Source organism: Brachycentrus maculatus, unplaced genomic scaffold (assembly GCF_059751285.1).
Source record: "Brachycentrus maculatus isolate JH-2025_06_01 unplaced genomic scaffold, ASM5975128v1 h1tg000147l, whole genome shotgun sequence".
NCBI classification, from domain to species: domain Eukaryota; kingdom Metazoa; phylum Arthropoda; class Insecta; order Trichoptera; family Brachycentridae; genus Brachycentrus; species Brachycentrus maculatus.
The window spans coordinates 1,846,125-1,863,714 of record NW_028280900.1 but is presented as its reverse complement, the minus strand read 5'-3'; the positions used below and the strand labels follow the sequence as shown (position 1 = coordinate 1,863,714).

Here is a 17,590-nt window from a genome sequence, read left to right as displayed (position 1 = left end):
CAGATTTTAATAAAAATTCAGATTAGTCAGAACAAGGCTAAATGGTTTCCACTAGGATTCGTGCGATTTTAGAAAATGTAGCCTCGATGGAGTAACTGCAGCAAATTAAAATATTTTTGTCAAAGTTCTTCCCGTTGGATTTTTAAAAGTCTGTGTCGTAATGTTTAACCAAATAATATTTTCGGTAGATTATATATATATATATATATATATATATATATATATATATATATATATATATATATATATATATATATATATATATATATATATATATATATATGTATATATATATATATATATATATATATATATATATATATATATATATATATATATATATATATATATATATATATATATATATATATATATATATATATATATATATATATATATATATATATATATATATATTTATATATATATACACAGTCCACACAAGTGGGACTATTTTTTTAATATTATCGTTTTTATATGGTGTGGCGTTCCATCCTTTCTGCCTACCCCTGCGGGGAAATGGCGTGATGGTAGTAGTAGTAATTGTTTTTATATAAAAGTAGGTAGGTACGTTTGATAAAATAAAAACTGATGTATTTGGTTGTTGTGTTGTATACCTGTTTTTCTATGGTAATAGTTTATGTCAAATTTTTCGATTATGTCGATGTGATATTTTCGGCTAGCGTTAATTAACGTTTTTATAATAAAAAAAGATGCACAAAAATAATTTAAGTTTTGATACTTTGAATCCAAAGACTCCTTTAAGTGCAAGATGGGCCCAAATGTCGAAACAGGAGCAGATAATCGAGAGCAAGAGGCTGGAAATTCTTTCCAAAATGGAGGCCCAGAAGAAAACTAAACAAAAGTCGACAGAGGCGTAAGTGTTTTTGCAACATAGCCGTATTACTACGAATCAAATTAACCGATTTTTCTATCTATTTTGCTTTTTTTAATTTACAGAAATAAACCCGACCTGTCCGCAATGAATAAGTTTTCAAATGACGGCAGTTTTCTGAATCAGTTTAAGAAGATGTCCGGTGATTTGAAGCAGAGTAAAAAGCCGGAGCGGGAGGCGAAGCAGGCTCCGGACGAAGAGAAGAAGGTGGCGAGTGAGCCCGAACGGAGTCGGGAGCCGCGGAACGATAGGCACCAAGGCCACGGCCACGGATCCACGGGATCTTCCAGAAACAGGGATAGGAGTAGAAGCCCTCACAGGGACCAACGGAGAAATATCTACAAGTGGGAATCTAAGGAATCTAGACATGACAGACACGATTCTAGGTATTTAATAAAGTATTATAAAATAATTACATTGAAACTCTAGTAGTGACACAGTATTTGAAAGTGTTCAAACTATATGCGGATACAATAAATGACACTAGTAATACACCCCTGTGTATTACTAGTGTCATTACTATTACTATTGTTAAGGGGCAATTCATATTGAGGAACTTCTAAATCTAAATAAAAAATCAAATGATTCCTTGCCCTGCCTACAGGTGCTACATGTTCAAATAAAAGTTATTAAAACGTTAATTTAAAAATTTAAAAAAAAATTAAAATTAAAATTTAAGTAAAGTATTCAAATAAAAATAGTCAAGCAAAAGCAAAGCTAAATTAAATCACTAAGAAAAGGTACATTATTTTTGTTTAATATGTTCTCATTCAAAATTATGTATTCCTTGTACATTTGAGTGACCTGTTTTTTCCATCTTTTCAGGGATAGATCCCGTCGCTGGGATTCTGGTCACCGCGACTCTTCCCCCTCCACCCCCGTCGTGGAGAACTCCCCTCGCCGCCACCCCCCCGCCATGTTCACCCCCCCGCCGGGCCACCCCCCGCCCGGCCACCACCCCCCCTCCGGGCACCCTCCCCCCGGCCTTCCCCCGCCCGGCCTGCCTCCGCCCGGCCTCCCCCCGCCCGGGCTCCCCCCGCCAGGCCTCCACCCGCCCGTCCTCCACCCGCCCGGCCTCCACCCGCCCGGCCTCCCGCCGCCCGGCCACCCTCCCAACTTTTCTATGCCCGCCGCTAATCCCAATGTTCCCCCGCCTATGTTCCCCAATAACAATTCCTTCCCGCCGAATCCCAACAACAACAACCAGACATCCAACCAGTTCAACAAGAACGCGGGACCAAACTTTATGCCCCCCGGAAACAGCTTTAATAACTTCAACAACTTCAATAATCCCCCTCAGATGCAGCATTTTGGTAATCGCCCGCCTTTTAACAATTCCAATATGCCTCCCCGGGGGCCGCCCGCTCATTTCAATCCGGAAAATCGTCTCGGCGCTCCTCCCATGTTCGGTCCCAACAATTGCAACCGTCCCAACTTTCCCAGTCTGGACCGACATCCGTTTCCCGCTAGAAATTTCAACAATAGTAACTCAAATATGCGGCAATCTAATCCGCTCCCTTTCCCTATGATGTTTCCAAACCTGCCTAATTTAAACCAGCAGGGGGTCAGACCGCCCCCTCTTATGATGCCTCAGAACTCTATCGGTCCCATTCCGCCGCCCTCGAACGTTCCCTTGCACACGATACCCGAACCGAAGCCTCTAGATACGCTCTCCATCCCGCCTCCCAAGCCCCTAGACGCCGTTTCGATTCCACCCCCCAAGCCTCTAGAAGCCGTGAAGATTCCGCCGCCCAAGCCGATGAATCTCCAAGCCATCCCGCCTCCGTCACCGATCTGTCTGACGCAGATTCCCAAGCCTAAAGAGTTGGACGTCTGTTCGATACCTCCGCCACCCTTTTCTAAAGGTAATTGTTTATTTATCTCGGATGGACGGATGTGTATCCGCTTATTCACTTTAACGTTTAATTGACAATTACTTCTCATCAATTCGTTTTCTATATCAGATATTCACATTACAGAAAAAAAAATAATGCAAATATTTTAAATTAGACTGAAGTCATTAATGTTTCAGTATGATTATTACCGTTTAGATTCTGATCAGTAAAACTCCGTTTTTAATTTTAAATTTGCAATCAACGGAGTTGATTGCAAATTTAATGGACCTATTTTTGCCAAATATATCGATTTACAAATCACACACTTTACATATGGTGGCCATTTTATCATGCTATTGATGGTTTTGCTGGCATTTGAACGAATTTATCTAGAATCTCCTCTATTATTATAAATTTATTGCTCAGTCTGATAAAGTATCGGTTAAGGCCTGAAACTGTTTAGTTTGATTCATTATTTCAATACTCTAATAATAATAAGTGTAGGGGAGCATAAATTTAGACTTTTTATACGGTGTTCTCTCGCATTTGTCACGTGTTTTAGTGTATTTTGTATACTAAAAGGTGATAAAAGCCCCGTTTGTGTAAGCTGCGAGGCGATATTGTGGTAGCGGGTGTGTTGTAGCGGGTAGCGGGTAGCGAGTAGCGAGTGCGTTGTTACGGCCGATGTTGATGGGTGTGTGTAGTTCTCTCTGCAGGGCCGGAGCGGCGCGCCGGCACGCTGGAGCAGGTGGCGCGGCAGGTGGCCACGGCGGGCGACCACCTCGAGGATCTGCTGAAATCCCACCGAGACCCCTGCGTTTGGTAATACCGGGTCGCAAACTGACACATTCCTTACTGAGTCACGCGCGGTGGAACCTTAATTACAACGCATTATATCGAGATTGTTGACGTGACCTACGTTTCCGCTGTAATCACGATGTAACCATGTTGATTGATCGCCCCTATAGTTCTATTCTTTCTAAGCCTTATCCGCACCCACCGGTGCATAGGGCGATGCATTCCATTAGTGCAAAATTATCTCGATTGTTAATTACATGAAGGCAAGATGATTAACCCTCGATTTTGATACGATGAGAGCGCATTAATTTAAAATTCAAGGGACCAAAATTAAAATATATATTTCTGGGTTAAAGTTAATAAATTCAATAACAATTTTTTTTCTTCATCTATACGCGTTTGTTAACAGAATAATATGAGCAGTGAATGAAATTGGAAATTAAAATCTGTAATAAAAATTCAAACATTTTCCTGTTGTAATTTTTTATTATTATAAAGTAGTGTTTTTAACCTTTCCGGGAGTATGGACGTAAATGAACGTCGGTGCGAATATTCCTCAAACGAGTATCAACGTTAATGAATATCGAAGACGTCAGTTGGTATGGTGTAATTTGTATAGTAATGACATCGTGGATACTTGTATTTAACTTTGTCATAAAATAAAACCTAGAGATGGTGAAGTTTTTATTTAAATTATTTTTACATAATTTCTATCTTCATAATACAAAGATTTTATTTAAAAAAAATACTTATTTAATGTAAAAAAAACCCACTCCCCAGAGAAAGTCAGACATCAATTATTGTACTCCTGGAAAGGAAAGTGGTATTACACAATGTGAATGACGAATGATAAAGAGAGTGTTATATATATTTTGCTTCTAACTCTCATCCGCTCCCTGGGAATCGAACTCGGGTCTTCCGGCCCGGAGTAGCCAAACACGCTACCTACTACTCTATGGAGGCAGATAGAACGTGAATCATTTAAAATTACATAAAAACATTAATTTTATGAAAACACCCAGTGATAATAATGTCTTCAAAAACATACTTTGTTCACAAAAGTTTTTTTTTTTAACACATTGTTTACGGAAAACGCTTAAAAGCATCTTTTACATACGGTTGGTAGAGAGCAGGAGACTCTTAAAAGCATTCTACTTGCTTACTTTTAGAGTGCAGGATATACTAAAAAACATTGTTAAGATGAGGTTTACGGTTGCTTATGATTAGTATACTGAAGGCCGTGCGCCAGACTGTCGGAGTATAATTAGGGTCGAGGTTGATAACGCCCAACAACAATGCGTTAATGTCAACAATTTTGGATTAAGGTTTCACTCGCTAATGACATGTTACAGGTACGAATGCTTCAGGTGTATGCCATTTTCTTTAAGCAGTATTCAATTTTCCTAGTATAATCCAGCAGTTTCCGTGATTCGTACGCGGCCTAACTTGCCGTCTCGACATTTTAGGTTCCTGCGGGACGATCAGAGCGCCGACTACAGGGCTTACCGGGAACTGGTTTCCAAGTATAGAAGCGAGATTTTCAACTTGCGAGAGTTTTGCGTGAAGCGAGAGGATAAGTACGATCCGGAGGATGCCGATCAGAAATACGTACCGGACGAAGAAAAATATGAGCCCGAGTTCAGTATGGATTATGACTCCAGCGAAGACGACACCGAGGAAGTCAAGAGCGAGGCCAAGGAGGAAGGAGTGGCGGAACCGGGGACCGTGAAGGAGGAACCCGCCTCCAGGGACGCAAAGGGGAGCGGGAGTGACTCCGATAACGAGGTGGAAAGTAAGAAGGAACGGAGAGAGAGGAGGAGGAAGTCCCGGTGGGGGGAATGTCCCGGTGTTGCGGGGTCGCCGGGAGTGGCGTCCGTTGCCAGTTTAGGAGGTAAGATTTATCTCATTTTGCAATACATTCATATTTCAATATGGTTAATATTTTTTATTTACACTTTCAATTGTTAGTATTCCTGTTACTGGGGTTAGTTTTATTAGTAATGTTAGTTTGTTTAGTGACTTATTGAGTCATTTAGTGAGTTGTAACTCAACACTGGCTATAACACCCAAGATGGGTGTTAAGCCATAAAAAAGAAGAAGAAGAGTATGGTTAATATATTGGGCTGTTAATGTGTCGGGTTGTGGTCCCGTGGTTAGTGTCGCGGACCCTTGAGTCAGAGTTTTTTGGTTCGAACCCACTGTACCACAATTTGATACCTATTTATTAATAATGAGCTGCTTAGGCTCAAACAAATATGCAGTATGAAATTGAAGTATTTTTTTAAATAGTAAAAACACAAATATTTCTCTTTTTTTCTAAAAAAAAATATATATATAAAAATAGCTACCTTTACGTGTACAAGCTCGCTATTAAAAATTAATTTGTTTGAAAATATTTGGTACTTCAAGCAAAAAAGTATACCTATTTAACAAATTCTTCTTTACAATATATAAAAGATTTTTTTTACCATGCTTCTATTTGTTAATGTCATCTGATATGTCAATGTTAAGTTTCTTTGAAAGAACTGTGTGTTAATGTAATGTCCCTTCAGGCATGGTGGGTGTTGCTGGAGAGAAGGCACAGCTCAGCAAGATCAGCCGGCAGGAGCCGGGGCTGCTACAGTACGCGCTGAAGAGCTACGGCTCGGCCAGCCTGAGCGAGGAGGACTGGAAGAAGTGCGAGGAGCACTACAAGATCAGCCTGCTGTACCAGGAGATGCTGGGCAAGCGGCGCGAGCTGGAGCTGCTGGCCGCCTCGGGGCGCCACAAGTACGAGTACGACTCGGACGAGGAGGTGGAGGGCGGCACCTGGGAGCACCGCCTGCGCCTGCAGGAGATGGAGGCCACCAGCCGCTGGGCCGGCGAGCTCACGCGCGCCGCGTCCGGCAAGCACCACATCGGGGACTTCCTGCCGCCCGACGAGCTCAAGAGGTACTCTCCTCGGTTACTATGCTTTAAATACCGCAGTTTCAACACGAGTAATTAACCTGTTAACCGGGAACTCTTTCACTAGGACGTGTCAGTATGTCACGCCTGGTGGACGTGAATTCATATATTTTATTTATGCTCAAAATAAATTAAAAGACTATGAAATATATAATTTTTCATTTAGTTATATATAAATTATAAAGGAAAATACAAAATTACAAACAAATAGAAAAGAATTCATATCAACATGTATGGATGACTAATTACTTTTGTTGTTCGAAAATACAGATTCCGCCCATTCCAGGGCGCAACATATATTTCAAAGACGTATTCATATGTCCTACCCGTACCCGATACTGATTACGTTTGACATATTTATACGTCCGGCCCGGTTAAGAGGTTAAAAAGTAAAATGTATTGGATAATTTATAAACACTCTGTGCCATTGTTGAAACAAATCTGTTTTTAGACTTCATCTTGGGCGCGGCATAAATATTTGTTTAATTTATGCAATATATTTGTATTATATATTGTTGATTAGCCTTGAGACGTATAAATGCATCTATTCCAAGAATATCACAGCTTTACACATCTTTCGCGGAAACAAAATTAGCGTACTTTATTTTACTCATTTCTCTTTAAGTATTTTTGTAATATTACAACTAATTGTGAGATAAACGATCATTTAATTCCAAATATCTATGTACAACTATATGATGATACAACTATATGAACAACTATATGATGATACAACTATATGAATTGAAAATTTTTGAACAACCCTAAAGGAATTACTACATACTGTCCAAAATATATCTGATACTTTTATAAATCATGACGTCAGATCCGACAGATCCGGTATTTCTCGCTAGAGTACCGAAAACGGATTTTGTTAGTGAAGGATTTACAGTAACCGCTTATTTCTTCTTTTGTCTCAATCCCATGAGTTGATCTGCAGTAACAAATGACACCTCCTTCGCCACTCCGGTCTATTGTGCGAAACTCTCTTCAGCTCCTCATAGGTGGAACAGCCCATGTCCTCGTATAAGTCGCAAAGAAATTGGCGGCGTGGGCGTGGGCGTGTCCTCTGGCATTTGTTCCCTCTATGTGCAGGAAACCCTCCTGTCTCAACACGTGACGGATCCATTTGTTACACAAAATAAACATATTGATTGGAAATGTCCAGGTTCATGGATAAGTATTCTGCGGTGAAGGGGGGAGGTCAGGAGCCCGACCTGAGCGACTACAAAGAATACAAGCTGAAAGAAGACAACATAGGTAATGTAAATAATTTCCTTAGTAGTTCGCTTCAAAAACATATTGAGGCGGAGACTGACCGGAGCGTTTCGTCGTAACGTAACACGTTACGATGCGAGCATTCAGGCAGTCAGTACACCGAGCCGAGCGCTCCATCCATAGTTTCGGATGCTCGGTGATGCTCGCCGCGGTGATGTTACGACGAAATGCTCCGGTCAGTCTTACGTCTTACCAGTTTACGCAGTTTTCTTTGGAAACGATACATACATTTTCAGAATTTTAAATGTCTATGGGTTTTCAGGCTTCAAAATGCTTCAAAAATTGGGTTGGAGCGAAGGAGAGGGGCTGGGAGCTGATGGATCCGGAATCGTCAATCCGGTTAACAAGTAAAAATCCATTTCATTTGATTATTTCATATTTACTTCTACATATCTTGGTCAAATAAAGACAGTAACTTTAATATTTCCGGGAGTACAATAATTGATGTCCCACCTTCTCTGGGGGTGGGTTCATTTTACATTTGTTTTTTTTTCACGTAATCTGTGTATTATAAAGATAAAAATTATTTTTTAAAAAAAAACATCATCTCTAGTTTTTATTTTATGATAAAATTACATTAAAATATCCACAGATATCATTGCTATACAAGTTACATTATACTAACTGACAGACGAACTTTGATGTTCATAAAGTCGATATTCCTTTGAGGAAAATTTGCACCGACATTAACCGAAAGGTTAATATAAATAATCTGGTTAAAATGCTTCTCTAAATCTCCTATGGGGTTTGCGATACAATCCACGAGAAATAAAAAAAATGAGACATACACACTTAAATGACTGAAAATTGAGAATTATCTTAAAAATTATTATTATTGTTATTTTTTTTAATTTAACTAATGTTAAATTCCTCACCACTGCTTTGCACCTTCCTGTTAAATCAAACAATGGGAAAATATGATTTCTAGTTATTGTAGTTTACATAAGGCATGGCAAATCTAGGGTTATTGAATACTCTATTGAAAATTGTATTTGTCATATTTTAATTAAATACATTTTTTTAACTACCTTTATATTGTATTAGGGGATTTGGCTACCCCAGATCCAGGTTTGGTTCCCAAGGGGTCGATAAAATATAGATTTTTTAAATTCCAATATTTATTTAATACTACCTTGGATTGGGAGCGGGGGGGGGGGGGGCAGGACTGTAATATTAACTTGCCTTCATATAATCAACAATCCAGTTCATACAAGTCAATCTGATGCAGTGTCCTATGTCATAGGAGTGTAGTAAAATGAGTTACAGAAGGTTGGATACTTTTTGTTTGTTTTATAGGATAGACTTATTATATTGCTATTTCAGAATCTATTCTAAAGGAATTACGCTATTTATCGGTTTGTTGATCCAGAAACTATGGCTTTGGTAACAGCTTTAAATGAAACATAATACCTTTCACTATTTAATGAAATCATGTATGTATCTGATTGAAGAACACCTTTTATCGTAGTGTTTACCTATTCAAAGTAAACTACTATACAAAGATAGTTGTTTACTTTCAATAAGTAAACACTCCAAATAGGTAAAAGCTGGTAAAATTGGTGAAAGCGGGTGAAAATATATCATTCGAAGTGAACGAATGATGAAAGATAACAGATGATGTGAATGTAGTTGGAAATACAAGCTGGAGAATGGTCGAAGAATAGATGGTATGTTCGGATAGACCAAATATTTTAATGTGGACTTGTCAGGAGTTGAACGATGAACGCCATGTATATTTTATATGCGCCATGCCACCTATAGAGTTGTTCTCATGTCGGATGTATTATCGTTTAAATGGTCATCATCCTCATGCGTGGAATTGTATCCTCAGAGTGAGCAACAGGGAGTCGAACCAGGGACTGGGGGTGGACCGAGGTGACAACTTGGAGGAGGGGGATGATGAGTTTGATGCTTACCGGAAGAGGATGATGTTGGCGTATCGGTTCCGGCCCAATCCGCTGGTAAATATTGCATTCATTTGTCTTTTAAAATACGTAAAAATTAGCAAATGAAAAAAATGGTCTGTTTGGGAAAATCAAAAGTACAATACATGAAAAATGTTTGATAATTCATCCTATATTTTTATACATTTCACTGAGACGCAAGTGAAGAAGGGTTTGTAGGCCTTTATTGCTGGTGCAATAAAATAAGTAAAAAAATTGTGACACTTTTCCCCGAAACGTACAGCAGGACCTCTTTAATCCGAACCCCCATTAATTCGAACACCTCTGTAATCCGAACGTCCACTTAAAAATATGCCTAGAAGGGGCTGACCAAGTGGATATTCCTGTGCCAGAGAAGATGCTTTTACGTAAATTGAGAGACTTTTTACTTATCATTAAATAAATCTCGACCAACTAAAATATATGATTTCTTTAAAAATGTTGAATAAATACATTTAGTATTTCACAATACATATTTGGTTTATTTGATAAAAATACCCTACAGATTCTTTGTACTGTAATCGAAATGCTCCACTGGTCCAGAGGGTAAATTTTCTTCTTTCAGATTAAAGAGGTCCTGCTGTACTATAAAAACAAAGTAAATTATAAATTTAGGTTATATAAGAAAATTTATAAATGCGTGACGGTGAAACGAATTTAATTTCTGTGTAAAAAGCAGGAAAATATAAATGAAGAATGTAAAAATTAGTTTTTGCCATACCTACATTAAGTGTTTATCTATTTCGGTTGTATGATTTCAGAATTCCTTATCTTTCAAGCAAATCATAAAGCATGAATATGTATCATTACTTTTAATTATCCAATCAAAGTGCCGCATTGCATAACTGTCATAAAAGTTATTAATTTAACTCTTATTATTTTTGACATCTCATCAAAGATGAAGAAGAATATGGAAGTCTGGGCATTTACGGGGCTGACGACCGTCATAGGCTGGTTTAAGTGATCACTTTACACACGTGTAACATTCACCAATTCTACCCATTATTGACAACCACACTACTCAAATTCTTGGAAGTTCTGTATATATGAACCAATTTAGAAACCTTGTTCTTGAATCAATAGAACTTCACTAGAGACATCTATTGGTGAGATGTAAAGAAGCTTTTTATTAAGCAGAAACTCTTATATTAGTATGTGAGATCCGAATTGGTGAATGTTACATGTGTGTTAAGTGATCACTTAAACCAGCCTATGACGGTCGTCAGCCCCGTAAATGCCCAGACTTCCATATTCTTCTTCATCTTTGATGAGATGTCAAAAATAATATGAAAATAACTCCTGTAATTGGAGATAATCCAGATTTTGTGAACAAGTATTTGGACACACTCAAAATGTTGTAAATTTAACTCTTATTTAAGATTTATTATTAGATGTATTTACATATACAATTTTTACACTTTACACTTACGTAAAAAAAATATTTAGTAAAATCTTTTGTTGTTTTATAATCTTATCAAATTAACACTTTGCAGTTGATTTGTTTGTTTTTAATTTAAGTTTTACTTAGTAAATGCTACTATTTCTTAAAATCTATTGTGACATGTCGCTCACTCCTTTCAAGAACGTCATAAATTAAAAATTGTTCATTTTCAGTTGTGCATGTTTTCAGAATGTTCAGAAAATGTACTATATTCCAGCAAAAGCGGCACATTTTTAACTTAATATTTACCCGCTACAGGGCAATGTGTTGTTTTTGCATTTTGAAGAAAAGGTATTGTTTAATTATTTTTTTAAATTTACTAAATATTTTTCAAATGGAGAAAAAACCTTTAGGTTTTACCTAAATAGATCTGTTTCACAGAAAAAAGTTCAATAAGTGGCTTGATATTTATTTTTAATACATTGTATTATATTTTAAAACTTTCAAAACGTTCTCCTGAAAAATGAGGTTTTTTGATTTATGACGTTCTTGAAAGGAGTGAGCGATGTGTTTCCATGCATTCCGCAGCATTTTCAAACTCCATATGAAAATACGGTGGTATTTGCTAAGTAAAACTTAAATTCAAAATGGATAGATTTTACCACAATGTGACTGCCGAATCAATTAATAAAACGATATTTTATTGCTTGCACTTTAATCTAGCATTTTTATTCTATTTCAGAACAACCCGAGGAGGCCGTATTATTAAAGGTTATTTAAATAGAATAATTAATAAAATAAAATTTGTATTTTATAATAAAAGTATATCACATAATTTGTACTTTGTAATATTTATTTAGTAAGCATCAAGAAAATTTACGGCTTGCATTTTTGTCATTTCATTAGCTACGTATAAGCTTATATATATGTATAATTTGTGTTTAGGCTATTATATAGAAAGGAATTTCTATTACATGTTTTTTTTTCTAAATAATCTTATTATTGTAATTAAATAAAATATTTTTTCCATTACTGTTTATATGTAGTTTTTTCCTTATAAAATGTATTTTCTTAAATTATAGTTAATCTTACCGCATGTAATGATATTATGAAGCGACGAATAATAAAAATTTTGACAAATTATTAAGTTGGGTTTTATTTGCGGCTAGATAAGTAAAGCATGTCATACATATTATATTATCTGTGTTCTTCCTACTATGCAAATACTAAATGTAATCTTTAACCTTTCCCTTACGGTGCTTCCGCGAGCAACAGCGATATGTATTTTTTACTTTTTCTTCTTCAAACCCTTATCCGCACCCCAGTGGTGCATAGGGCACTGCATCATATAAACGCAGTGTTATCTTGATCGTTAACAGATGAAGGAAAAGTGATCAGCCCTCCGCTTCAGGTACCAGTCCAGGGTGATATTGAATAAATATTAGAGTGAAAACATTACTTTTATTTATTTTACCCGCCCCCTGGGAATCGAATCCGGGACCTCCAGAACAGTAGCCAAGGGTGCTGACCATTACACTACAGAGGCGGTATTTTGTACACCATGTGTAAATGTGATTTAAAAACGGGAAAAATGTGAATATTCCTAAATGTTGTTTTTATCAACCATAGTTGAAGTTGAAAAGTAACAATTTTGTAAGGTTGGCTCCAGTAAGTGTCTGAAAACGAGAAAAAAAATACATCGCAAGTAGCTGCCATAGCTGGCGTATTGGCACAACCACCTCAAAGGACGACTTGCGCGCTACTTAAAGGAGATTGGCGGAAACAATATCAGATTCTATCCTTAATTTTTTCACAAATTATTTATTTCCGTCCCTGCTAATGACTAACTTTATATTATAAAACTTTTATGTAAGACGTAATTATATTACGGAGGAATACAGAAATTCTAAATCTGTATTTATTGTAATTTGAATCGACATTCTCCTAGAGTTGAATTGTAATAAATACATATCACTGGGAAGGAAAGGTTAAACAAACTGCAATGCTAATTAAATAGCATTCCCGTGGGTAATTGTGCCGTGTGTGTTAACACTTTGATGGCATTTAGACTGCTTTGTGGCCTTCATGCAGTATAAAGGTGGAGATTGACCGGAGTATTTCGAGCATTCAGGCAGTCAGTACACCGAGCCGAGCAATACACGAGTCAGTACAACGAACCGAGTATGCAAAATACTTGAAAGCGGTCTAGGAGTCGAAACAATCGGCGGGTGTGTATGAGGAGATGCATGAACGTGGAAGAGGCGAAGAATGTTTGCAAAGACAGAGTGGTGAGGCGTTCTATTCTCTCTGCCTACCCCTGCGGAGAAGCGGCGTGATGGTTAGTTAGTTAGAAATGCTCCGGTCAGTCTACCTTAAAGTGCTAATGTTACATGATAATAATCTAGAAAAACATCATTTCAAGTGTGTCCAAATACCTGTTTACAAATCCGGACTATCTTCACTTATTTATTACATTTTCGACATCTCAAAATAGATGAAGAAGAAGTCTGGGCATTTACAGGGCTTGCGACCTGTTATAGGCTGGTTATGTGATCACTTGAGACATGTGAAACATTCACCAATTCTACCCATGATTAGCAACCACACTACTCAAATTTTTGGAGCTTCTAGATACAGCAGGACCTCTATAATCTGAACCCCCGCTAATCCGAACGCCCAAAGGAACTTAATCCGAACGCCTTTTGTAACCAAAAGTAAGAATAAACCTTCAAAATTAATGTGTTTTTACTGTCTGCTGGCTCACTCAGCTGAGCCACAAGAAAACACTGCTCCAGGTCAATGAAAAACAAAATTGTTATTGTCACTTTCTAAAGTTGAAATTATCAGAAACATCAGAATTTTGAGAAATGATTACGTGTTAACAATTGTAAGATTGTAAGTAAGGGCAATTGCCCGTACTTACAATCTTAAATAAACTGTATAAGCCATATGATAACAAGATGTCAGATAATTTATATTACCCTTAGTTATCTCTTATGAGAAAGAGAGATTATAGTTTTATTCAAATTGAATTATAACTTTTAACACATTCCACAAAGCCAAGCAAATATTGGCCTCGCTATAAATATGTATACATATATGTATCTCCGAGGCAATGGAATGTCCTCGAGACAATTTTTTAACCTAATTAGCTTCCCTAATTTTGGGGCCAATAGCTCACCCCACCATTTGTAAATTGGCCTGTTGTAAACGCATATTTCTAGCTAGTCAGTTGGATGCTAGTCCAATAGTCGGTCCTAGTGGACTGACATTACAATTGGCCAATGTAAATGAGCCGTTACTATGTTTTTACTTACAAAGCCATTTAAACAAAAGAGAAATATCCTGTCCCCGAAATATCCATAAATTCTCCACTTCTAATTAGCTAATATGTTTATACGTAGGGTACGTAGACTCCACAGTAACAGGGGTCTCAAATTTGCAATTCTGACTAACAGTTCAAACAACTAAACAATTCGCTCACTCCTTTCAAGAACGTCATAAATCAAAAAATTTGATTTTTCAGGAGAATGTTTTTAAAGTTTAAAAATATAATACAATGTGTTAAAAATAAATATCAAGCCACTCAGTAAGTGGCTTGATATTTATACTTGATATAGTTCAGTAAACTTTTTACTGTGCAACAGATCTTTTTAAGTAAAACCTCATGGTTTTACTTAAAAAGTAGTTTTTCTCCATTTGAAAAATATTTAGTTTATTTAAAAAAATAATTAAACAATACCTTTTCTTCAAAATGCAAAAACAACACGTTCTGCCCTGGAGCGGGTAAATATTAAGTTAAAAATATGCCTCTTTTGCTGGGATATAGTACATTTTCTGGGCATTCCGAAAACATGCACAGCTGAAAATTGACAAATTTTGATTTATGACGTTCTTGAAAGGAGTGAGCGAATTGTTAATTAATGTTAATTTTTATAAAATAAAATAAAGATAGTCTATCCTTTATTTCTACATTATTACATTTCAACAAAAATAGTGCCATTTGTTTTTTTTTCTTATCCATTTTATTTGTTAATAACAAAATTATGATAGCTTTTACATAAAAATAAAAAAAAAGCTTTGGATTGCTGTTGTACCGCAAATTGGATCATTTTTTTAGAAGGATACTAATCATTATGAAATATCCAAATATGCAATTACAGGTTTAAATAATTCCTAACTTTATGATGTCTCCTATTACGCCTTCAAGCCTTTCCGTAAACTTGTTGGCAGACGTTTGACTCTTAAAATGTAGATTGTATTTTTTAGTTGCCAAAGCATTTTCCACAATCGATTCTACTTGCATCACATCATCTGCCTCTCTGATGAGGAAGACCATCGCTACAATACAATATATAAAGCCGTGGGGTAATATTTCCTCGAGTTGTTTTCTGAACACTTTCTTCGGGTAACAACTGTCGATGTCACAATCCATTTTGTCTAGTGCAGCTGTCAAGGTGTCGTAATAATAGGTGATTAATTCTTCGTAGTGATCTTCCCTCAGGCTCTGCTCCGTTGCAGAGAAGATGAGATGTGAAATATCCACTATGGGTGAACAGTGTTTTACCATTTGCCAGTCTACTAACCGGAGCTCCGTCGGTTTCCCATTCTGTAAAGGAGGAATGTTAACATACAGTAGTTACTAGTATCTATAAAATATAGTAAAACCTCGATATAACGGACTAATTGGGGGCAGAGGGTGTTCGTTAAAGCCGAAAGTCAATTAAATGAAAATAAGTTCCAAATAAAACAATTAAAAAAAAATATATATATATATATATATATATATATATATATATATATATATATATATATATATATATATATATATATATATATATATATATATATATATATATATGAACACTGTGTATTTAGATATAAATAAACAATACAAAGCACAAACAAAATTCTATTTTTTGTCTTCGGACACTTGTCGTGAAGTGACATTGCTTTTCGATATCAACAAGCTTGCTTTCAGGGTAATCCTACTTTGAAAATGGAATGGAGTTTTGTTTGCACTCTTGAAGTTTGCTGTTTTGAAAATTGCGAAAGTACGTTTAATATTTATTGACTTGAATTTTCGACCGTTCTAATTTACGTTCTTTAATTAGTGGTGTTATATTGAAATTTTACTGTATTACAAATAAAAAAACTTTAAATATTGAGGGGTGACTGTATTATCAACCTTTTGATGCGTTCTTCCAAACCAAAATTTATGTGTATTTAAAAAAAAACTACATTCATGCATCTCTTCATATATACCTGACGATTGTTACGACTATGCCTTATTTCCACAAAATTTTAAATGATATAAAAAAAATAAATCTGAATACATAGTTCCTTACCTCATATTTAAAAAGAATATTGTTTTGCCAGAAATCTCCATGGCAAAACACATTGTATGGTTCACAAATCCCTGGTACTTTGTATTTGTACGCAGAGGGATAAATATTCTTAACAAATTCTTCCATTTTCTTTTTATACAATGGATTTTGAATATAAGTTATGGACATTTCGAGAACTCCGCCAATGAAATCTTTATGCTCTCCCGAATAAACATCCTTGTCGATGTTTTTTGCAATTTCTTCATACTTTTCCGGCTTGTGTTTTTTAAGCGCAAAAGACAGACTGTGGTAATGAGCGATGTTTTTCATTACAAGCTTCATGTGGTCCAAATCCAGAGTTTTCAGCCTAGAAAATAGCTTAAATCCCGCAGCCGTCAAGTCCTCCATGATAATAAATTCCTCGGGTTCCGTTTCATAAACTTTATAACATTTAGTAGACTGAAATCTATCTTTTTCTGGCATATCATAAATATCCTGCATCTCATTCATAGCAGGAAGCATAGTCCGGTAGGAATAGATTTCCCGGGCGTAGAATTGAGTCACTGTTATAACTTTTCTTACAATATCTATGTTCGGCGCCACTTTGATTATGAGATTTAAGGTGACCTGTTCATTTCTCTTGCTCTGCCCGGAGACTTCAATTCTAACAAGATTTCCCATGTAATTGTTACCTGCCTCCACTTTTGAAGTTGTAATTTTGTGATGGCGAATGTCATTTTGTTTTATGACGTCTAATAAAGACTCCGTAATGTATTGCTCCATTGTATCGTAGCAAAACAACTTGTCTTAAGAATACGAAAAACAGAACTGAATGTAATCTTTCCTAAACTAGTTTTTACTGTCGTATTATATTTATTCAGAGATAAGTAATGTTTAGACTACAGAATTTACAGCAATACTACTCTGGACCTCCGTCCAATCAACATGATTTTGTGATATTTGTTTTCTAGCTCATTTGGCGGGAAATTTAAATAGACAATCATAATCAATTTGGGTTTTTCTTTAATTACCTTTAATTTTTTATTAAAAATGTCATTAGTTTTGAATACCGCATTCTACATACACTAGAAAATCTATCTCAATATGTATCTTACTAAAAAAAAAAAAACATTTTCATTTTGAGAAATTAACAGCTTTATATTTATTTTAGGCATTCGACATATTGG

At 36.2% G+C, this 17,590-nt stretch overlaps 2 protein-coding genes across 3 annotated transcripts; one reads left to right on the top strand and one right to left on the bottom strand.

The window, feature by feature from the left end:
* The first annotated feature begins 632 nt into the window (after window positions 1–632).
* Window positions 633–11,992, top strand: LOC148308837 (uncharacterized). Of its 2 annotated transcripts, none has more exons than XM_088261012.1 (10): window positions 633–877; window positions 961–1,281; window positions 1,721–2,760; window positions 3,435–3,552; window positions 4,995–5,419; window positions 6,081–6,459; window positions 7,643–7,734; window positions 8,015–8,099; window positions 9,584–9,713; window positions 11,819–11,992. In XM_088261012.1, the coding sequence occupies exons 1-10, from the start codon at window positions 714–716 to the stop codon at window positions 11,843–11,845; spliced, it is 2,781 nt and encodes a 926-aa protein (XP_088117138.1). In that variant the 5' UTR covers window positions 633–713; the 3' UTR covers window positions 11,846–11,992. The 2 variants fall into 2 exon arrangements, 1 of the variants encoding a protein (XP_088117138.1); XR_015837631.1 differs by having other exon boundaries at window positions 651–877; window positions 7,643–7,739; window positions 11,819–11,829.
* Window positions 11,993–15,078: 3,086 nt separating this feature from the next.
* LOC148308836 (uncharacterized) lies at window positions 15,079–17,308 on the bottom strand. The gene is made up of 2 exons (XM_088261014.1): window positions 16,425–17,308; window positions 15,079–15,685 (listed from the first exon to the last, which is right to left on the bottom strand). The coding sequence occupies exons 1-2, from the start codon at window positions 17,184–17,186 to the stop codon at window positions 15,242–15,244; spliced, it is 1,206 nt and encodes a 401-aa protein (XP_088117140.1). The 5' UTR covers window positions 17,187–17,308; the 3' UTR covers window positions 15,079–15,241.
* Window positions 17,309–17,590: the final 282 nt, after the last annotated feature.